The sequence below is a fragment of the Phodopus roborovskii genome, unplaced genomic scaffold, assembly GCF_943737965.1.
Source record: "Phodopus roborovskii unplaced genomic scaffold, PHOROB, whole genome shotgun sequence".
In the NCBI taxonomy this organism is placed as follows: domain Eukaryota; kingdom Metazoa; phylum Chordata; class Mammalia; order Rodentia; family Cricetidae; genus Phodopus; species Phodopus roborovskii.
The window spans coordinates 32,067,545-32,091,720 of NW_026126571.1; the positions used below are offsets into that span (position 1 = coordinate 32,067,545).

The 24,176-nt window shown below is 41.7% G+C and overlaps 1 protein-coding gene across 2 annotated transcripts in view; it reads left to right on the forward strand.

Moving 5' to 3' along the window:
- Positions 1–22,632, forward strand: part of Znf777 (zinc finger protein 777) — a 30,366-nt gene extending 7,734 nt beyond the window's left edge. The window contains exons 4-6 of one of the 2 annotated variants that reach the window (XM_051203200.1): positions 2,771–2,884; positions 18,494–18,745; positions 21,178–22,632. In XM_051203200.1, coding sequence (XP_051059157.1) covers positions 2,771–2,884; positions 18,494–18,745; positions 21,178–22,349 — 1,538 coding nt within the window. In that variant the 3' untranslated portion in view covers positions 22,350–22,632. The remainder of the gene's footprint in view (positions 1–2,770; positions 2,885–18,493; positions 18,746–21,177) is intronic. The other variant, XM_051203199.1, reaches the window with a different exon arrangement.
- Positions 22,633–24,176: the final 1,544 nt, after the last annotated feature.

Sequence of the window (24,176 nt, forward strand, 5' to 3'; positions counted from 1 at the left end):
CATGTATAAAATTTTCTAACATAGATAAAACAAAAATCTGAGGGTCTCAGTGGATAAAAAGCTTGCTATGCAAACATAGGAAATGTGAGTTAAGATTGCCACTCACATAAAGGCCAGACACAGTGATGTGTGATATATATCTAACTCCAGTGCTGGAGGTTCCTGGAGCTTTACTATCTAGCCAGTCAAATCAGAATAGTTTCAGGTCAGTGAGAGATCCTGTCTCAAAAAATAAGGGGGGGAAAGGACACCTGATATAAAACTCTGGCTTCCACATATGCACACAGGTGAGCATCCCTGCATACATACCCCCACCCCACCCCGAAACACAAATACAAGAGAGAAAGGTTTGAATGTTGAGTACACTGTTGGACAGAAACTTTGATTTTAGGTGCTGGAGATGTCTCAGCAGTTAAGAGCACTTGCTACTCTTGCAAAGGACTTCAGTTTGGTTCTCAGCACCCAGATGGCAACTATCTCTAACTCCAATATCCTCTTATAGCTTCTGCGGGTGTGAGGCACACACAAGCTGCACATACAGACATGCAGGCAAACACTCAAATACATAAAGTAAAAATAAGTATGGGGTCTGGAGAGAGAACTCAGTATTTAAAAGCACTGGCTGTTCTTCCAGAGGACCTGGATTTGGTTCCCACATGATGGCTCACAACCATTTGTAACTTCAGTTTCAAAGGATCTGATGCCCTCTTGCTTCTGTAAGCACTGTACACATATAGACAGACATAACATATAGGCAAAAAAAATGCCTGTAGATATAATGTAACAGTCTAAAAAAAATGTAAGTTAAAAAAATTTTTTTTTTTTTTTTGGCCAGTCGGTGCTTCTGCACGCCTTTAATCCCAGCTCTCAGGAGGCAGAGACAGGAGGATCTTTGTGAGTTCGAGACCAGCCTGGTCTACAAATCAAGTTCCAGAACAGTCTCCAAAGCTACAGAGAAACCTTGTCTTGAAAAACCAAAAAAAAAAAAATTCCTTTTTTTAAAAAAAACAAACTGATTCATGCTAGGATAATTTTAGACATACTTTTCCATAGGCTAACATTACTCTTAAAAAAAGTTTTTTTTTACTACAGATACAATTATGAAAGTTAACAATTTATAATGACATAATAAAAAGCTCATTATTGCCACCCCACAGAGGAAGCCACCAGGCCCTATTACACATGTAGTGTCAAGTTTGTACAGAGGTGACCATTCACTTACAGAAGGTCTTACTAGTCTGGGGACAGCTTTCTTTATCAGCACCTTGGAAAGAAAGTGCAGTATCCAGGTGAACTTTGCCTTTTTCTTTTAATGTGTATGGGTGTTCAGGCTGCATGTTAGCATGTGTACCGTATGCTACCAGAAGAAGGCATTGAGGACCCTGGAACTGGAGTTACAGGTGATTGTGAGCCACCATGTGGGTGCTGGGAACCGAATCCAGGTCGTCTGCAAGAGCAGCAAGTGCTCTTAACCCCTCGACTTCTCTCTGTCCCTCTGAACTCTGGCTTTTGATTGTGCTGCTGCTGAGCCATGGTTCTTCCGTCTCTCTCACTGCTGAGTGTTGTGATAAGCAGCCCGGTGACCAACAGTACAGGTGTGAGGTGGTCTATGGAATAGTGGGTGACTAGCATGGAGCCTCCTAGGCATCTGCAATAGCACATGAGAATGCCATTTCTCTAGGCCCTGTTTATTCTGTTAGGTTAAATCTGTCATGTTTTGTTTTGTTTTCTGAGACAAGATCATGTAACCCAGACTGGCCTTGAACTCCTGATCTTTCTCCATCCCAAATTCTTAATATAGGCAAATATTTGTTCATTTGATAGATGAAGAAGTGTTACTATTTTTATTTGAATGTATTTATTTGGTGATTGGTGAACCTGTGCATCTTTTCTTATATAATTGCTGGTCATTTGTATATCTCCTGTGAATTCCTATTCATACTTTTGCTTCTTTTTCACTGATTATAAAGGTTGCTTCTACATAATTTTGAATATTAACCATTTGCTATATGTGATGAATATCTATGTTTCTAATATTTCTGCCACGTTTCTTCATCTTTTTATTTCAAAATAATTCTAAATTTTCTGAGGAGTACTGAGGATCAAACTTGGGGTCTCATACATGTCAAGCACATGTTCTATCACTGAGTTACATATCCTAACTCTTTTTCTTTTGGAAACAAAGCCTCACTCTGTAGCCTCGGCCAGCCTGAAGCTCACAATGTTGCCCAGGCTGACCTTGAATTACAGAGATCTACTTGCTTCTATCCCCCCCCCCCCCCCGCAGTGCTGAGATTAAGGGTGTATGCCACCATACCTGGTCTCTTATTTTGTTGTTTGTTTCTTTGTTTGTTTTTGGAACAGAATCTCCCTCTATGGCCCAAGCCAGCATTGGACTCGCAGGAATTCTGTCTCTACCTCCAAAGTGCTGGTATTATAGGCATGAGCCATCATGATTGGCAACTCTTTTTTATACAAGGAGCTCATAGCAGTATTTTGTTTGAATTTTGTACTTTATCAGGATTAGTTTTACTGCATACAAATTCTGTTTTGCTATGAGCTCCAGAAGCTTCAGTACCTGTGAGCTGCGTGAGACACAAATGTACAATGGGCCCTGGAGAAAGAGGCTGAATACTTGCCCATTGATTTTCCAGCATTGCCCCTCTCTGGCAGAGGGACTATACTAGGTCACATCCCCACAGATGATACCTTTACAGCATACAGTGCCACCTCATACCACATAATATTATCTTTCCTTCCTTCTGCCCAGATTATGCAATATCCAAACCAGACCTTATGTCACAGATGGAGCGTGGGGAAAGGCCAGCCATGCAGGAGCAAGAGGACTCCGAGGAGGGTGAGACACCCACAGACCCCAGTGCTGGTGAGTGGCAGGTGGATGTCTCAGGGCCCTACATCCTAGGCCTTTCAGTATTCAGGTGGCTGCAGTTTGGAATGCCATAGTCAAGAGAGGACCTGAAAGGCATGATATGATAGCATGCTGTTTAGGAAGGAGGCTGCAGGTAAATGGTCCTGATCTCCCATGATCGCTGGTAGCCCAGGTAGCTGATAAGTAGGAGTGCATAGAGTTCATTGTCTTACAGGTTTTTGGGTTTTTGAGGTTTGTTTGTTTGTTTGTTTGTTTGTTTGTTTTCATGATCCATTCTTGCCATCCTTTTTATAGGAAGAATCACAGAGAAGGCATTCTTATGTTATTCCTTTAGACTTCCCACACAAGGGCCATGTCTCTGCAGAATAGAGGGCAGACGTGGTCTTTACTAGGCAGCGACCGTCACATTCACTGTGAGTGATCTCTTGGTGCATCAGTTTTGTAGGCTCTGCTTGGGGATTTGCCTCAGAGATTTTCAGTAGAAACATCCCTTTGTTCTTGGTGAGTAAATATAACAATCAAGAATAATAGAACATCAGCCAGGTGGTGGTAGTGCACACCTTCAGTCCCAGTACTAGGGAGGCAGAGGCAAGTGGATCTCTGAGTTCGAGGCCAGCTTCATCTGTGAAGTGAGTTATAGGACAGGGACAGAGCTAGCAGCACAGGAAAACCCTGTCTCGGGGGGGGGGGGGGGGAAGCCTAGAAAAAGCATTGCAGATTCCACTGATTGCAGAAAGGAGATTATCCTGCTAGGGGTGGTCACTACCAGACAGACTTTGTTATAATTTAATATCATTGATTTGAAGATTACATTAGCTCTTTGGAGGCAGGGAAGGTTTGTTTGGGCTCCCAGTCTCAGAGAGTTCAGGCCATGGATGCCTGGCCCATGCACTCAGTGCCAAACATCAAATGGAGGGGTGAGGCTTACCCCAACTCAATACCACCGAATAAAACTGATGGATTTGAAAGTAGATGAGGTTGAGGGGCTACTCTAGGGCTACATTTTGGTTAGAGGGAAACCTGAGTGACCACATCTGAGAACAGGAATTGGATGGGATAGAGAGATACCATGTGGAAGAACTCAGAGGCAGGGAGACTTTGAGGCTCATGGCCTGCATTGGTAGCATTTAAATATTTCCCTATCTACTTTGGTCATATGTATTCCAGACAGGCCTTCCATTGAATAGGGTTCAAAGTGAAAAGCACATGACCTAACCTACTTGGTCCTGAGCTGGACTTAGTCTGGCACACTCCACAGAGACAGTGGCCTCGCGGAGACAGCTTGCTGTGTCACCTGTTACACTTACCTTCTCAGCTCCTGGAGCTAACAGGTGACACAGGACCACTGTACCACAGAATATTTAGCTGGAGGCAATTGCTACCTGAGAAACTAGGTGTCTGCCTTCTACATACATGGAATAATCTGTCTAGTGTCTTCTCCCTAGCAAGAAGGTGGCAGAGGCAACCTGAACCAGATCCGAGCTCCAAGTAGGAGCATCTAGAAAACTGAAAACTTAGGTCCACATATATCAAGAATGACAGTTTTATGAGCTGCTTCAATAAGTTCACTCCATTGCTTTCGGTCCTTAAGAGATCCAAAGAAAATTCAGATATTTGCCCTTAGTTTAAAATACTCAGAATACTTGTGTCCTTATCATCCATCTGTGTGTCCATCCATTTATTCCCTCCCTGTGTACTCACAGCCCTGCAAGAGCAAAACAAGCCAGGAAGCATGACAAAAATGTGCATTCTCACATTTTAAAGATTTTCTTTGTTTGTTTTTGTTTTTGAAACTGGCTGTCCTGGAACTCACTTTGTAGACCAGGCTGGCCTCAAATTCACAGAGATCTACCTGCCTCTATCTCCCAAGCACTGGGTTTAAAGGTGTGCGCCACCACTACATATATCATATTATAACATGACACACTTTCTGTCACCTCTGACATCACCTTATGAAGAATTTTTATACAATAAGATTCATTTGTTTGTTTCTTACTTAGTTCATCAGTTTTGTTGTTGTTGTTGTTTTTATTGTTTTTAATCAAGTACTTTGTCCATAGCTGGGTACCAAAGAGGTCCTTACTTTCAGTTAGGCTTATCCACTCCAGTAGAGAAAACCAGATTTAGCAACCACATCTTTACTATATGAAAACAGTCACTGGACTGGAGAGATGGCTCAGTCATTAACATGTACAGCTCTTGCAGAGGACTCACATTAAGTTCCCAGCACCTACATCAGATGGTTCACAACTGCCTGTTATTCCAGCTCTGAGGGAATCACTGCTGTCTGGCGTCCTTGAGCATCTTCATGAACATGGTATGTGCACATGACCTTTGTGCATACAGATGTACACATAAGTAATATAAGTCTTTAAAACAAAACAGAAAAACCACAATCACCTCCTATAATATAGCTATGGCAGGAAGCAACTAGATTGTAAGGCAAAACACAGAAAATTTTGCTCAGCTTGGGGAGTCAGTAAAGGTGTTTGCTGCCAAGCCTGAGCATCTGATTTCGATTCACAGGATGCCCATGATAGAAAGAGAGAACCAACTCCAACAAGTCCTCTGGCCTACATATGTATATCATGGTATGCTTGCATACCATGTGTACTCACAGCCCTGCACACACTACACAAATACAGTAAAAATATTTAATAATGAATGTGCACAATAAAGAAGACAAGTCTTAGAACAGGGAATTTGAATAGATACCTAAATAACAACTAGGTCCCTTGCTGCTAGGAGGGCTAATTGAAGGGAAGATATTGGGAGATGGCAGTATGTGGAGGCCTTGGCACAGTCTAGTGGGAGCAGTGGCTATTTGCAAGATATGTATTGCCTGTTGACCAAGAAAAACTTGACGAGTGGAGGGTGCAAAGGATGGTTCCTGGCCTCTTACTCAAGTAACAGGGAAGGTAGTGGACAGGAGGCCTGGATGAAGAGAAACAATAAAAATTCACTTTTAAACACATGGGTTGAGATCCCAGTGAGATACTAATACTAATGAGAAAGCTGCTGGATAGAGTCTGGGCTTTAGAAGACTGAACTAGAGACAAATGGTATTGGACATTGGGACATTTGGACATTAGGAGTTGATTGTATAGATGGGATTAAATTGGTTAGTAAAGTGCAACTGTCATTGCAGAAACCTGACTCTTGTCAGGGTTGGTCAGAAGGAACCCAAGCTCTTGTTTTATCTTAATTTTTTTTATGCATGTGTGCCTAATGGGTACATATTTGTGTGTGTGTGTGTGTATAAGGGTACATGTGTGCAGGCTTCTATGTCTATATGATGCCCAGAGTCTTCCTCAATTTCTCTCCACCTTACTTATTGAGGCAGGGTCTCTTAGTTGAACCCAAGCTCACTGAAATAGCTAGTCCAGGTATCCCTGTCTCTGCCTTCCTTCTGCTGGGATTACAGGGGGCCCACTATGCCCAACCAGCGTTTACACAGGTCCTGGGAATCCAAAGTGGTTGCTTATATAGCAAATACTTTAACCACTGAGCCATCTCCCTAGCATAACTTTTATTTATTTATGTGTCAGAGTATTTTGCTTGAATGTCAGATACATACCTGGTATCCATGGAGGTCAGAAGAGAGTATTTGGTCCCCTGAAACTGTTTTAGCCACCATGTGGTGGCTGGGAATTAAACCCAGGTTCTCTGCAAGAAAAAGTGCTCCTTTTTTGTTGTTTGTGTTGTTTGAAACAAGGTCTCTCTATGTAATTTTTGCTGTTCTAGTGCTCACTGTGTATACCAAGCTATCCTCAAACTCACAGAGATCCTCCTGTTACTACCTCCAACAAATAAGAGGTGGAGGGAGGGAGATGGGAGAGAAAACTGAAGACAAAGTGGGAAGCTGTGAAAGATCCTGGGTACACCAGAAGTTTCTAGAATTTCTACAAGTAGATGAAACTAAATAAATGTCACATATGTATGAGTGCTTTGAGAGTATAATTACATGGCTGACAGAACTGAGAATTTGGGGCTGAGGGTGTGGCCATTAACAGTGAGCAACACAGAAGAAAAGATGATCACCTCTAGGAAAAAGAGCCAACTGCAGATGTGAGCCATGCTGACTGTGGATCCACACCAGGCTCACTGAAACCAGTTATTTGGTGGCTGGTCAGAGGTTTGGAGGGAATGGTCCTGTCAAACCAGCTGGGGAAGTGCCCATGCAGGTATGTTTTTAGGAGTCCAAAGGTGAGAAACATAAATCCTTGGAATCCCTGACTACAGGCTACCTGAGACCCTGCCTATAAGACACTTAGCAGAACAGACACCAAGGTGAAACTCTGCACATCACTCTTCTGAGAATTGAAAGAGAGCATCAGAGTACTGTTTATACCAGCAGTTCTTAAAAAGAGGCAGGCTGGGGTGGGATAAAGAGTAAATTGTAAGTCACCTTTTTATTATTTTCAGTGTTCTGTGTGTGCTTGCACATGGGTTGTAAATTATAGCGCATTCGATTGTAAAACAAGTTCAAATAATACAGAAGCACATCACTTACTAGCTGTTGTTGCTAAAATAGTTTATACCTTCAGTTACAGCAATCAGAAGGCAGAGGCAGGAGGATTAATATGTGCCAAATATTTAAATCTAAACGACTTTTAATAGCAGATTTTAGTGTTTATGGTCTAGTTGCATACTCTCCTGTTGATATGCATTTAGGAAGCTCACAAGTTTTAGTGTAGGAATAAAGACCCTCTCTGCAATGGCCTGAAACTTTTGGAAATGGATTTTCTAGGTCAAAGGGTATGCCCACTTAAAAATTTAATACATATTGGAAGATGCAATTCAACTAATATTCCAATCTATCTGCTTTCATCCAGTGTGGAAATAATGCCATACACCCTGGGGCCAATAGTCAGTTTTTAGCTTTGTGTGACTTTCAGAAGCTATGGTTATAAACCAGTGGTTCTCAACCTTCCTAACCTGTAACCCTTTAATACAATTCCTCATGTTGTGGTGATTCCCAACTATAAAATTATTTCCTTGCAACCTATAACTATAATTTTGCTACTGTTATGAATCATGATATAAATATCTTATATGCAGGAAATCTTATATGTGATCCCTGTGAGGGGTCATTCATCCAAAACCCATAGGTTGAGAACTGCTGGTATAAACAGTATTTTGAAGCCTTTCTTCAATTCTCAGAAGAATGATGTGCATATAGTCTATCTAACCTTTATTGGATTCTATTAACCTTTACTCCTTGTCTTCTTTGAGATTATTTCCTTTTCATTATTGATTTTTATTTTTGTTAATGTTGATGTAGCACTAGGCTGGCCTTGAATTCCTCATCCTACCACCTCCACCTCGCAAATTCTGCTCTAAAGAGGTTTTAAATATCAAAGATATGCTTGATGGTGGTTCCTTATAAACTAAGTATTTGGATGAACAACTGTCCCCAGCAGTGGGAGGCTGAGGCAGGCAGATCTCTGTGAGTTTCAGGCTGGACTACCTAGTGAGATCTCTCTCTCTCTCTCGCTAAAAAAAACAGAACCAAAGAGATTATTAGCTCCTGTCTGTCATGTATATGAAAGTATTTCCCTAATTTTAGGAGTGCTTTTGTATATAGTATTTATATCTGTGTTGACTTTCGGCTTTTATTTATTGAGATTAATCAGTCATTTTCTTTATGGGATATATGCTTGTCATTCCAACAGCTGGAACATAAGAGTTAGGAGGGTTCCTGCAATGGTGAGGCCAGCCCAGGTCTACACAGCTAGTCTCAGCTAGATTAAATTAATTTTTTGTAACCAAATAAAAACAAGGTGTATAAGAAGTAGGTTTTTCCGCCCCAAATAACACACTGAGACTCTGTATTTGATATAATTCTATTGGCCAGGTACTAGTTTCTTATCGGCTAGCTCTGTCTTAATTATTAACCCATTTCTGTTAATCTATGTATTTCCACGTGGTCTCATGTTACCAGAGAGCCGGCTGGCGTCCTGCTCTCTTGAGACTCTCCATCTTGACTCCTCCTTACTGCTTCCTCTTTCCTCCTTGCTCCTAGTCCCGCCTGTCTTGGCCAACAGTGCTCTTTATTCCTTAACCAGTATGAGAAACATATTTACAGAATGACATCTCCCATCATTTCCTCTTTTCTGTCTAAATAAAAAGAAGGGTTTTAACCTTAACATAGCAAAATATATAACACAACAGTTATCAAGTAAGAATCACAGTTCACAATATTTAGTTCATTAACATTTAGCAAGATTTAAGAAAATATTCCATCATCTATCCTATCTTTTTGAGTCTAAAGTCTATGTAACTTATCTTTAATCCTAACTAAGGAAAATTATAACCACAACTATCTGTCTTCAACTCCTTCAAAGACCACAGAAGGATAATATATAAACTCTAGAAATGACAGAGACAACTCACTGCCTGGTCAGTCACCTGAAGTTCTTCTGTAATGTTCTATCTTCAGCCCATAGGTCATAGTGTGTCTGGCAGACTCCTCAGAAAAGCAGGAAACTTTAAACTGTCCACCTGTATTGGCAGTTTGTCAGTCACTTTTCTCTGTGTCCTGCAGAATGTCTGGCAGACTCTTCCATGAAGCAGGAACTCTGTAGCAATGTCCATCTTGAATCAGCAGTCACTTTCCTGTGGGTCCTGCATGTCCAGTTTATACAGCATAAAGTCAAACAGTCCAGACAAGAGCAGTATCTTGTCCAAATGGCTAGTCTTGCCATATTGAAAACAAACTCCATGATGTTTTTCTTTAATGTCCATCTTCCTTTCTGACGCAGGTGGTGTTGCCAGGAGCAATTGTGCCTCACTGTTAAGAAAAACTCTAAACCATTTTAAATGCCATATTCTGTAGGTCTTTGAAAGGTTTGAAGAATATTATTCATCTCAAATACATCTCTATATAACTAGAAAACCTAACTAACACTATAAGTTTTGACTATTATAGGTAACTGTCTATAATCTGCATTATATTATACATTACATTTCTAAATGAGCTATGCAAGCACAATATCTAAACAAGAGGAGATATATATATATATATATATATATATATATATATATATATCATAAAAATTACCTTAAATTGTATCAATAAATGAAAATTCATTCCAAAACAAAGTATTCATATCTATATCATAATCCCCTTTTTACCTTTAAAATTAATTTTAAAAAAGAATTGGCTGTGATCATTAACAATTTATAACCATTTAAATGAAAATAAACATTTATAAACATTATTTGGGAATTTGGGCTTCGTTCTTTCCAAACTGCTTCCTGCTGATAGGGGGCACTGTCATTGGGGATCCTAAGAAGATGCAGAAATCCTGGCTGTAGTCTGCATGGCTGCTTTGTCACAACTGTTTTGAATGTGGGATCACCTGGGATGCTGTTTCAGGGGATCTGGCTTGATCAAACCACGTTAGTCATTTAGGAATCCATAGCTTTTTACTTTCTGTGGAAACAAAAATAGAAATTCTTTTCCCCAGTAACTTGACCTTAGACTTAAATTTTGAAGTCAAAGCATTTTTAAAATATATAAATTGAATTAATCTAGTAGCATTTATTTTATTAGTTGTTATTTCCTCAGCAGTCAAACGATTTGAAGACAACAGAATAGCGTATAGTATCCATAGTTTTTCTGTGCTTTCCATCTTTACATGACTTTTTTATTACTCTGTTTTTTATTTTTTATTTTTTGAGACAGGGTTTCTCTGTGTAACTCTTATCTGTCCTGGAATTTACTCTGCATACCAGGTTTACTTTGAAATCACAGAGATCTGCTTGCCTCTGTCTCCCGAGTGCTGGGATTAAAGGTGTGTGCCACCACAGCCAACTCCTCCCTGTATTTTTAAAACCATTTTATCCATTTTTTTTCTCCCAAGCCTACATATATTTTAAAACACACTGTAAACCTTTAGTGGTTTTTCTTAATGTGAATCTGTCTTTACTGTAAATCTTTATCTTTGTCTGGCCACGAGTCTTTATTTGTTAAACAACAACATTGCTAAAATGAAAGTCATAACATGGCGGCAGCTATTTTACCACCAGCACTGAGAGCTGTGCTCATCGCCTTGGTCTATGCTGCACCCAGCAGTGTGCTGCCAGCTTGGAGATGTGGTCACTGCAATTGCAGTGACCGATAAATTGTTAGCAGTGCTTCTTAAAAGCCGTGCGGGTTTTTTGCCGCTTATATTGAGTCAGGAAACTTCCCTTAAAGGAGCCACACAAATATCTGCTTGTCTCTCGCAAATCAGAGTCCAACCAAAAAAAAAAAAAAAAAAAAAAAAAAAAAATGCTGCTACCAAGAAAACTTGCTTGTCTCTGTTCTTTTGTTTCTAAAAACCCTTTTTTAAGCTTTTTGTTAAATTTTAAGTGGAAGTTCTTATTAGCCACGTGGGTGCCATAAGTAACAAGTCAGGTTTTCCCTGCCGGCCTGGACCCACTGCAGCGCCAGCCCCAAATAACACACTGAGACTCTATATTAATTATAATCCTATTGGCCAGGTACTAGTTTCTTATTGGCTAGCTCTGTTTTAATTATTAACCCATTTCTGTTTATGTATTTATGCATGGTCTCATCTTACCAGAGAACTGGTTGGCATCCTGCTCTCTCCAGACTCTCCATCTTGACTCCTCCTTGCTAGTTCCTCTTTCCTCCTTGTCTCCTAGTCCCGCCTGTCTTGCTTTCCTATTGGCCAACAGTGCTTTATTCCTTAACCAGTATGAGAAACATACTTACAGAATGACACCTCTCATCGAAGATGCAAAAATACTTCCAAAATGACTTACAGGGACCATAATATGGCTCAGTGAGTAAGAACACTAACAACTTTATCCTTGAGCCAACATGTGGTGTAAAGAAAGAACCTATTGGCAGGGTTTCCTGTCACCAGTTAGCTCTGTCCCGCCAGCCAGCTCTCCAAATAACCACACAGAGATTTGTTATTAATTATAAATGCTCAGCCAATAGCTTAGGCTTGTTATTAACTGTCCCTTACATCTTAAATTAACCCATATTTCTTATCTATGCTCTATCACACATCGGTACCTTTTTTTTAGCATGTCATATTCATCTCCTGTTTCTTCTGCATGTGGCTGACACTCTTTTGTCTCCACCCTTCTTTCTCCCAACATCCTCTCAGTGTGGTTCTCCCACCTAACTCTTCCTACCTCACTATTGGCCAGTCAGCTCTTTGTTACCAATGAGAGCTGTACTTATTCACAGTGTGCAAAAGGATTATTCCATAGCATTTCCTCTTTTTGTTTAATTAATAAGGAACGTTTTAACTTCAGCATAGTAAAATAATATACACAATAATAGTTACAAGTAAGAATTGCAGTCACAATATCTAACTCATTTGTATTAAGCAAAATCAGAGAAAATACTCTTATGTATCTTTGCGAGTCTAAAGTTTTATAGCTAATGTACTTTTTATCATAAGTAAGGAAAACTGTAAGTTTATTTAGTCTTTCACTCCATTAAAAGACCCCAGAAGGGTAAAATGTTACCTAATGACAGGGACATCTGGCTGCCTAGACAATCACCCAAAGTTCCTCTGTAAGGTTGGGGCATCCATCTTTGGACTACAGGCCTAGTATTTCTGACAAACACTTCTGAGATGCAGGGAATTTTGAAAGACCATCCTACCTTGTCTTGGCAAAGTTTGGCAGTTGTTTTCTTTTGCGTCCTGCTGGTCCAATTTGGACAGTCTACTGTCAGTAATTGAGGCAAGAGCAGTTTCTTTGGCCAGTGGCTAGCTTTTGCTACAAAGAAAGCAAAGTCAATATGAAGTTTCTTCAATGCCCATCATCTTCTCTGACATAAATTGGTGCTGCCAGGAGCAGATGTGACTCACTGTTGAGAAAAGCCTTGTGTTATTAAAACATTTTAAATGCAATATTCTGTAGATCTTAAAGTGTTTGAAGATCACTGATCTATCTAAATATATCTGTGTATGACATTGAAAACATACCTAACATGACTATAAGTTTGATAGTTATGAGTGACTAACTATTAACCTGTATTTCTTTATTATCCTAAATTGCTTTCAATGAACTAAAATTTTATATTACATACAAACAAACTTCGTAGGTACAATACCTAAAACAAAATTAGAAACATACATACGGTATAATAAAAATAACTTTAAATTTGTATCAATAAACCAAAATTTATACCAATGTAAAATATTTAAGACTTGTTTTTTTTTCAATTTAAAAATATATTCAGTAATCTACCCTTTTGTCCTATTATTTCTATGTCATATCCCTCTTTTTCCTTCAGAAAGAGATCCTTGAATCTAACTCCTTTGTTTAGCTTTTGTTTTTGACCATAACCAATAACTTGTAACCAACCTCCCTCCCACAAATAATGACAAACATCCATAATCCATCTCTTGGAAATGTGGGTGTTGCCTTTTCTAGACTGCTTACTTTTATTTGGGGTGCTGGCATCTTTGTGGGACCTTGAGAAAAATCAGGATAATGGTTAAGCCTTGACTGAAGCCACCTATGAGGTTGGATCGTCTCAGCTAGCAGCCTTGAAGCTGTTCTGCATGCAGAACTCTGAGGAGAGGAGATTGTAACAGGTGTTCAGAGGTACTGGGTCACCTGAGCCATTTGTTTTTATTTGTGTCTGGTCCTCTTGCTTTCAAAATACATAAGCTTTTAAAGGTAACATACATACCTACGGTAATACAAGTATAGACTGTGTTGTACACAAGTCAAAGATGATTGTTTTATGTTTGAGCAGGTGAAATACATATTCGTGTATTGTAGTTTTTCTAGGTTTATTTCTTTATGTCTACAGCCAAGATTTTCAGGGGGGGGGGTCTTCTTGATGAAACCTGATCATCTTTTTCTTTTAATAGTTCAGTTTAATTTAATGTGCATTAGAGTGACAGTATCAGATCCCCTGAAACTGGAGCTACAGACAGCTGTGGGCTGCCAGTGGGTGCTAGGAATTGAACCTGGGTCCACTGGATAAACAGCTAGTGCTCTCAACCACTGAGCCATCTCTCCAGCCCCCAAACCTGATCATCTTTAACCTTGGAGAATCCACAGCCTTTCGTTTTTTTGTGGGAGCAAAAGCATAACCCCTACCCCAAAACAACACATATTTTGACTTACATTTTTTAAGTCAAGACACTTTTAAAAAATATAGGTTGTTTTAATCTAGCAGCTTTCATAATCCAGTGTCTCTTAGCAACTATTGCTCATTCATCAGCAATTAAAAAAATTCAAAGACAACACAATAACATACAAAATCTATTATTTTACTTCTCTGTGTGAAGACTTTATTATTTTTAAACTAGTTACTTTTTTTTTCTATGACTGTCCATACCTTTTCTCTCCCAAGCCTTTGTATGTTTTTAAACACACTAACCTGTTTTGAGGTGTTATCCATCTGGATCTGTCTTTACTGCATATCTGTAATCTTTTCTGTTTACATGAACAAAACTTTAAACCTGCCGTGTGGCTTAGCTCATGGTGTGCTGGCGGGGCTTGCACTGGCCCCTGCAGCCCACAGGCAGCAGCCTGGAGACACCTCTTTGGACTGCAGCCCAAATGAGACTACAGGACTAGGAAAGCATGTTTGGCTCTGTTTTTGTGCGTTTGAAACCTTTTTTTTAGAGTTTTTTCTTTCAGGTCTTATGTGGATATACATTGCCCCATGTTGGATGCCATTTGTAAGTGGGGTTTTCTGTCCCACCAGCCAGCTCCCCAGGTAACCACACAGGAACTCAGTGTTAATTATAAATGCTCAGCCAATATCTTAGGCTTGTTACCAACTAGCCCTTCCATCCTAAATTAACTCATATTCCTTACCTGCACTCTGCCACATGCAGTACCTTTTTTATCACATCATGTTCCTGTCCTGCTTCCTCTGCATCTGGCTGGTGGCTCCTTGTGACTCTGCCTTCTTCCAGCATCCTTTCAGTTAGGTTTTCCCACCTAACCTGTCTTGCCTAGTTATTGTACAGTCAGCTATTTATTAACAATAAGAGCAATACATATTCACAATGTATTAAAGGATTATTCCACAGCAAGAACCCAGACATAAAAGCTATCTTCTGACCTCCTGTGCAAGTGTGGCACATGTGTCTATGGGAAAGCATACACATACAACTGTGTTAAAATAACAAAATAACTTGGAATGGTAGCACAGACCTGTGATGCTGTGCGACAAAAAAAAAAAAAAAAAAAAAAAAAAAAAAAAAAGCCCAAGTTCAAATTGACCAGCCTGGGTTACATAACCAAAACCTTAACAGCAGAAGCTTACAGTTAGTGTGAAATTGGAGCATTTAATGGTTTGTGTGAAAAACCAGACTGCATGTTCTCAGCTCAAATTGTAAGGGTTACAAGCCCAGGCTTTTTTCTGGTACAGAACTAGTACGATTTCATTATTCATATTTAAGGTGTAGCCTCAAAATTTAAAAAGTAAAATGCCAGGCAGTGGTAGCAAATGCCTTTAGTCCTAGCACTCAGGAGACAGAGGCAGGCAGATCTCTGTGAATCTGAGGCCAGCCTCGTCTACAGAGTAAGTTCCAGGACAGCCAGTGCTACACAGGAAAACCTATCTTGGGGAAAAAAAAAAAAAAAAAAGTAAAATGGGGGCTGGGAGCAAAGCTCAGTGGTAGATATGTCTGGCTTGCATGAGATCCCAGGTTCTATTCCCGAGACCACAAGAAATGAGAGGGTACCCCCTGCCTGTTCCAGTCTTGCACGGAGCATTTCTGAGGTGAACCTCCTGCATCACCATCCATATGATACAAACTGATGGAAGACATGAACAGAAAGGCATTGCTGTTGGACCTGTATGGCAGTCTTTTTACAAGTTTGATTTTTGCAGTATTTGATGAGCAAAAACCTTATATCTATCTCAGTGTTTATTCTAGAAATTTTATTTTTGTTGTAATTTTTGTTAAGATGGTCTTACTGTATCCCAGGATGGTATCAAGCTTGTGATACTCCTGCCTCAGCATCCCGAGTGCTGGAATTGTAGTGCTGATCCAGTTTACCTAGATATGCACTCAAAAAGGTCCAAAGAGACTGTTTTGAAGTTTTATTTTAGGGAGGACTTTCAGGAGTCTACGTAAGTTAGGGAAGTCATGGTTTTGGAGGGCATGTAACGATTTAATATAGGTTTGAAGCAGGGTAAAGAGGCACAATTCATGAGGGCCTGCAGAATGAAGACAAAAGCAGCAATAAGGAGAGAGTAGACAGAAGTTAAAGGAGGGAGGAGAGATTGGAGGAGGGGGAGGTTTTTAAATTTGTTTTCTATTGTTCTAACAAACTACCCCAAAATTAGTAATTTCTACAAAAAAAAAAAAATAATTTTGTTGTAGACATTGTGGTGTGTCCCAGTTATCTCATAACTTGGGAAATAGAGGTCTGGAAAATCAGAGTTCAAGGTCATCCTTGGCTGCAAAACTAATTCCAGATCTGCCTAGGCTGTACCATAAGTTCCAGACCAGTCTGAACTTGGAAAAGAAAGCAAGTGTGTTTAACTTACAGTTTTGGCTGTTGAGAGCTTGTTGCCAGCACCTTGTTACTCTTAGAAGTCCTTTTAGCTACATTATAGCACAGCAGATGGCATCCTGAAGAAGAGAAACCCATGACTTTTTCTAAACCAGCATCACTGCCTTCACAAGAGCAATGCCTCCAATCTACCCATCTTTTAAAGCCTCCTTCCCTCGATAGCATTACATAGGACCAAACACAGTGCATATGAGCCTTTTGAACAGTGGTTCTCAAGGATAAACCTCTACAAAAATATTTACATTACAGTTCACAACAGTAACAAAATTATAGTTTAGAATTAGCAACAAAAATAATTTTATGGTTGGGGGTTACCAAACATGAGGAACTTTAAGGGTCATAGCATTAGGAAGGTTGAAAAACATTCATTTAGAAGATACTCAAAAGATACCCAGACCACCAGAATTAGAAATTTGGAAGGCTGAGGTATGAAAATCACAAATATAAGACCTGGCTGGGCTAAAATGAGTCCAGTGACATCATGGAAAATTTAGCACGAGCCTCTCTCAAAAGTGAAAAATAGGAGCTAGAGAGACAGCTCAGCACTTAAGAGCACATGCAACCAAGGATGGCCTTAAACTCTTGATCCTCCTGCCTCTACCTCCAAGAACTAGGATGTATCTTGCCTCTAGAAAAAATAAAAATAAAAATAGTTGGTGCTCACTGCACAAAATCATTCTAAAGGACTGATAGGCAGAGGAAATCATAGCTAACCCCGACCCCATCCAACAAATAAAATCAGCCAGGTATGTTGGTGCACTTTAATGATAGTGCCTTTAAAACCAGAATTTTGGAGGCAGAGACAGGCAAAACTCTATGAGTTCAGGCTACATGGTGAAACCTTGTTTCAGAAAATAAAAAAAAAAACAAAACCAAAAAAAAAAAAAACCAAATAGAGTCAAAATTGCCACTTTTTACATTTATTGAGGTAAGGAAAATGAGCATATGAAAATGTAGCTGGCAGAAATGTGGGGAAAGGGTACTCTTCCCAAGCCTAGTGGGAGGGTAGCTGCCGGAGCCTTATTGAAAAGCAACCTGATTGCATTCACCAAAATTAATAATGTTCAATCTTTGGATTCTGTGGTCCCATTACTGAACATCTCATAGAAATAAAACCACTATTTTGTAATTGGGGATATAAACAGCTGTTTATTGTACTATTATTTACTATAGCAAAAGATGCGGACAAAAAGTGTTTTGTTTTATTTTGTTTTCATTTAGGGAATAACTTGCTAAATTACAGTATGAGCCACAGGATGGGATATAAGGATCATTTAAAAGATTGGTTAGCACTATGGAAAAGCATCTTGAAGGGATTTCTACAAGATAGTTGATCACAGAGGAGAAAAGGAGGATGTTTTATTTTACAACAGTGATAAATAATAAAATTAATGTATGTATGCTGATTTGAATTGAATGTATATAAGCATGGAGGCAATCAGCTAAATACAGGAATTACCTTCGTTTTTCTCATGGTCAAATGAGAGGAGAAAGCAAATTAATAAGGAAAAAAAACTGTACTGAAAAGCAAAAATGTGTATTATGCTCCCATTTGTGTAGAGTGATGCTTTACCTATAAAGCTCATCTGAAGCTAATGTAGATCTGTGCAAGAAGACGTGTTTCAGCAGTGTATCTAATGGTGAATGGTGCTCTGTCTAACTAAAGACTGCCAGAGCCCAAGCACCCCTCTCACACCCAGGCCAAGAAAAGGGTCTTCTGTCTGTTAGAAACGGGTCAGATTGAGAAGTGAGACAGCCCACCTTTTTATGGTCTTTGGTGCATGAATGGATCAGCAAGAGAGAAACTGGGTTTTGGCTGCCTGGCCTGGAAAGAGAAATAATTTTCTAAACAATTTAGGGTTTGTAGAGAATAAGGTTTTAGTCTATTATAACTTGACTCCAATTTGTATTAGCATTCAAGACTACAAAGTGTCTAGAAAATTCTTTCTGCTCACCATTAACTCTATTGTATTTTTTAGGGTCTCTTTTAAAAGACCTGTTGGAAAGTTAATGCTAGGACTGTAGAACCCTGGGGAGGTGGCATGACTGCTCTGTATGTCCTCACCTTTCCCTCAGCACACGATGGCATCGTGATTAAGATCGAGGTGCAGACCAATGATGAGGGCTCAGAAGGTCTACAGACACCAGAGCCACTGATGGGACAAGTGGAGGAACACGGCTTTCAGGACTCAGAGCTGGGTGACCCCTGTGGAGAGCAGCCAGACCTGGACATGCAGGAACAAGAGAACACACTCGAGGAGTCCACTGAAGGCTCCGGTGAGTTCAGTGAGCTCAAGCAGATGCTGGTACAGCAGAGAAACTGCACAGGTAAGTTCTGGGTGGGTGGGGCTGCAGAGGAACCTGTTTCCTGAAAAGTGGTCCTTATTAGAATCTCCCAGCCTAGGAAAGAAGTTGTTCTGCCCAAGATTGGCTCAAATAAGAACTCAAAGGCAGATGAGGTCAGAAACATGTCCAAGGTCACACAGATAGTGGCAGATCTCAAACTTTCTTCTCATTCCTCTCAGCACCATTGAGCCTTTGGAGTTTGGAAGTTTTGTTTTACTTTGTTTTATTTGGGTGGTGGTATCTATTTTTGAGACAAAGTTCTCACTAAGTAGCCCAGTCTAGCCTCCTAGTGCTGGCAATGAAAGTGTGTGCCAACACACCCTGCAAGAAAAGAATGTTTTAAAAACAACTGTGGACAGTCCTTGTGAGCCAATATAAGGGTCTGCTGGCTCTGCCTGCCATTCTGAGTCCTGATGCTGGCCCCAGCCTGAGTGTGCTTTCTCTTTACTATTTCTCTAGAGCACCTCTCTGTCCTCCATGCCAGCCTAACTCAAATAGCATAGCTTTTTCCTTCACTTCATTCTCCTGCTCTGAGCAGCTGCTGAGATTTATAGCTTGCCTGCCCTGGGGTTTTCCTTTTGAGCTGTGTGAGACAGATTGATTCCCATCCTTCTCTGGCCAACTCTAGTCACAATGCTTGTAACTGCATAATCCATTATCCTTATTCTGCTCCTCATGAGTACAGATTTGTAGCAGTGGGCAATCGATGCTGATCCTGGAATGTCCTTCATGACAGCTTTTCTGGTGCTCCAGTTTTCACTGTTTGGTTGGGTGTTTGTGCTTTGTTTGTTTTTGGAACTAGAGACTTACAGTTGTAGCTTAGATTGGCCTTATTTGTGATCCTCCTGCTTCAGTCTTCCAAATGCTGAGAGTGCAAGTGTGTATCACAGCATCTGTCTATAATTTGCATAATTTCAGTAGAAATCTCATGGTCTCCTTGTTCAAGTGGTCAATCTAACTAACACCTTGGATTTGGTTTGGAGGCTCTCACTACACCTATGTTGCCTATTTAACCCTGCAGTTCACAAGCTTTAAATCAGTGATTCTTTACCTTCCTAATGCTGAGACCCTCACATTGTGGTGACCCCACAAGCCATAAAACTACTTTTGTTGCTATTTGATAACTGTAATTTTGCTACTGTTATGAATCATAATGTAAATAATCTGTGTTTTCCAATGGACTTAGGCGACCCCTGTATAAAGGTTATTTGACACCCAAAAGATCATGCTGTGCTCAGGTACAAAGGACAGGTGTAAAATGTCTAGAAAAATTTTGTTAGAATTCAAAAACTAGGCTGGAGTCATGGTTCACTGGTTAAGAGGACAGTTCCCTAGAAGAAACCATCCTGAGGTAACCCAGTCACAAAAAGACAAGCATGATGTGCACTTACTCATGTATGTATTTTAAGCATAGAGCAAAGGACTACCAGCCTATAATCCATACTGCCAGAAAAGCTAGGAAACAAGGAGGATCCTACGAGACATACATAAACACACACACCAGAAAGGGGGAAAGGGACAAGATCTCCTGAGAAAATTGGGAGCATGTGGGGAGGGGAGAGGGAGTGTGTGTGTGTGTGTGTGTGTGTGTGTGTGTGTGAGAGAGAGAGAGAGAGAGAGAGAGAGAGAGAGAGAGGGAGAGAGAGAGATAACAACTAAAAAGGAAGCAATGAATTTGGAAAGAGCAAGGAAAGGCAAATGGGAGCATTTGGAGGGAGAAAAGCAAGAGATGAAATGTAATTATATTTCAAAAAAAAAAAAAAAAATCTGAGCCTTAATCCTCAAGAGGCAGAGACAGGAGAACTCTTGAGTTCAAGGCCATCGATACATAGAGACCCTGTCTCAAAAGCAAACACAAGTCCTCTCCAGTTAACACTAGTTAGGGAATGCCAACTGGTGTTTTTAAAGCACCTTGTTCCTGGCTGCACAATGAGACCTGCATGTGTAGTCCTTGGGTTGCCACAGAAAACCAGAGCCTGAGTGCCACCAGAGAGGAGCTCAGTTGGTGTTGAATGGCACAGAGACTGAGGAGGGAGGAGTTAATGGAGGCAGGTGAATGAAGTCATGATGAGAAAATCAGGTGGGCTCAAGGAGAAGACCAGTGTGAAGAGAGGGAGAAGATCGCTATGAGTCAGCAATGTTCATTGAAGCCTGCAGACTCTTGGGCTCCAGGTGCTCCAAAAGGAAAAGAAGATATTTGCCGGCTCACAAGCTCTGCACGGTGTGATCGTTCCTAGGGCTGGTTTCTTTCTCACTGGGGTCGTGAGCACCAAGGTGCCCAGTAGCTTCCTCCCAAAGAGCCCTGTTTTGGATGTGTGTGTAGCACAAAGTCTATTGGTGAGGATGAAGCCTTGTACTTATCCAGGATCAGGATTCTAAATAATAGCTAAACTCTCTCTTTTCTAACCTTGGAGCAGAGGGGATCGTGATCAAGACTGAGGAGCAGGAGGAGGAGGAAGAAGAGGAAGAAGAGGACGAACTGCCACAGCACTTGCAATCCCTTGGGCAGCTGTCCGGGAGATATGAGGCCAGTATGTACCAGACCCCCCTGCCTGGGGAGATGTCCCCTGAGGGCGAGGAGAGCCCCCCACCCCTGCAGTTGGGCAATCCAGCAGTGAAGAGGCTGGCGCCCAGCATTCATGGGCATTCACACGGGCATAGTGAGCGACACCTGGGTGAGAACCGTGGCGCCTCCAGCCAGCAACGGAACCGGCGTGGTGAGCGGCCCTTCACTTGCATGGAGTGTGGCAAGAGCTTTCGGCTGAAGATTAACCTCATCATCCACCAGCGCAATCACATCAAGGAGGGGCCCTATGAATGTGCTGAGTGCGAGATCAGCTTCCGCCACAAGCAGCAACTCACCCTACACCAGCGTATTCACCGGGTGCGCAGTGGCTACTCCTCCCCAGAGCATGGGTCAGCCTTCAACCCCAAGCACTCACTCAAGCCTCGTCCCAAATCACCCAGCTCAGGCAGTGTTGGTGGCCCCAAGCCCTACAAGTGCCCAGAGTGTGACAGCAGCTTCAGTCACAAATCAAGTCTGACAAAACACCAGATCACACACACGGGCGAGAGGCCCTACACGTGCCCAGAATGTAAGAAGAGTTTCCGCTTGCACATTAGCCTGGTGATCCATCAGCGTGTACATGCTGGCAAGCATGAGGTCTCCTTCATTTGCAGCCTATGCGGCAAGAGCTTCAGCCGCCCATCGCACTTGCTCCGCCACCAGCGGACTCATACCGGCGAAAGGCCCTTCAAATGCCCAGAGTGCGAGAAGAGCTTCAGCGAAAAATCTAAGCTCACTAACCACTGCCGTGTGCACTCGCGCGAACGGCCGCATGCATGCCCTGAATGTGGCAAGAGCTTCATCCGCAAGCACCATCTGCTGGAACACCGACGAATCCACACGGGTGAGCGGCCCTACCACTGCGCCGAGTGTGGCAAGCGCTTCACACAGAAGCACCACCTGCTGGAGCACCAGCGAGCTCACACGGGTGAACGACCCTACCCTTGCACGCACTGCGCCAAATGCTTCCGCTACAAGCAGTCTCTCAAGTACCATCTGCGGACCCACACTGGCGAGTGAGCATGCGCCCCGCCCCTGCCCAGGCCATATGAGCAGCCAGGTGCAAGAGTCTAAGGCCCCTGGGACAGGTGCTGCCTGCAGGCTGAGCCCAGTGGGCGGGAGCGGGGCGCCCCAAGCCCTTCTGCTGTGAACCCTCCTCCCCTCCCGTCCCTTCTCCCCAGGACGGGGTAGTGAGACCAGGTCGCTTGTTGCCTGCTTCCCCAGGGCCCCAGGGGGGAGCGCTTGGGCCTGGGGAACCCCTTCAGGCTGTTAATTTCCTTGACAATAAAATGGATGAAAACAATCTGCACGGGGGCAGTGATTTGGCTGCCAGCCATTCGCAGGCGCGATGCGGGGCCATTTAGTGGGAGATAGAACTTTCTAATTACCTTTTGGATACTGTGGTTTTATTTGATAATAATAGAGTAATTTTTAAAAGATAAGTGTTTCCTGTTTGCTGTTCTTGTTTGGTTTGTAAGGGGAAGGGCTAAAGTGGCCCAAGGGATATGTGTCTAGTATCAGCTAACAGACAACTGATTTCCTTTCTCAAACTCCTTGTCCATGCTGGGAGGAGGAGAAGCAGGTACCACTGACTAAAATCAAAAGAGGACAACGCTTGAAGGAGTGAAGTCTAGGGAAGGTTTCCTGTACCTGGTATCTACCTGGGGTGTGGCATCTCAGTAGGGAATAGGTTCAGTTGACCAGAGGGATCAGGGAGAACAGGTTGAGAAGGAAAACAATCCTGTAGTCAAAGCTGGGGTTCCCTCGGGGCCTAGACTTCCCGGTTCAGTGTTGAATGCCACTGGCACAGGGGTGGAGTGGAGGGAGTGAACACACCTTTCATCGGGACAGTTTTTTTCTTCTAACTTTATTTTTGTGAAGGATAGGGTGTGTGTGTGTGTGTGTGTGTGTGTGTGTGTGTGTGTGGGCGCATGAGTGCACAGAGCTAACAGAGAACTTAACTAGCATGAAGTCACACAGAAGAGAGCCAGGATTTTTTGCCTGTTTACTTTTTGGATTTTAATGTTTTGAAACAGGATTTCTTTCATCCAGGCTGGTCCAGAACTCACTATGTTGCTCAGGGTGGTCTCAAGCTCATAGCAATTGTTTTTCTTTTTTCTTAAAGACAGGGTGTCACTTTATGTCTCTGGTTGGTCTGGAACTTAACTGTGTAGACCAGACTGGCCTGGAACTCACAGAGATCCATCTGCCTCTGTCTCCCAAGTGCTGGGATTAAAGACCTGAACTACCCACCCATGCCTGGTTACAACCCAGATTACAATTCAAGTCTTCAAGCCAGAAGCCTTGTTTGATCATAATGTTCTTTCTTTTTGTTTTTTGTTTTGTTTGCTTTGTTTTGGGGGGGGGTGTTGTTTGTTTTTTGAGACAGGGTTTCTCTGTGTAGCTCTGGCAGTCCTGGAACTCGCTCTGTAGACCAGGTTGGCCTCAAACTCACAAAGAGCCACCTGCCTCTGCCTCCCAAATGCTGAGATTAAAGGTGTGCACCACCACCAGCTTGATCTTAAAGTACTTTTTCTGGGATCTGGAGGTTGTTGGAAAGAGAAAAGTCAGTGTGTTAACTAGTCCTTTTACACCAATTTTTTTTTCATTGAAAATAAGATTGAGGGAAAGGGACTCTATTAACGGAATAGGCTATTTGCCAAAATGGTGAGTGTACCAAGGATAAAAATGGTTGTTAGAAGTAGAGAAAACTCGAGTCAAGACATTTTCCAGCAGGAGTCATTAAGTAAGCAACTGATGGGTTTTCTTTGCTGTCTAAGAGACTCTTGTGCAGGGGCAGGAGGAAACAGATGGAGTAGGGCATAGGTCTGGTACCTTTAAGGGTAC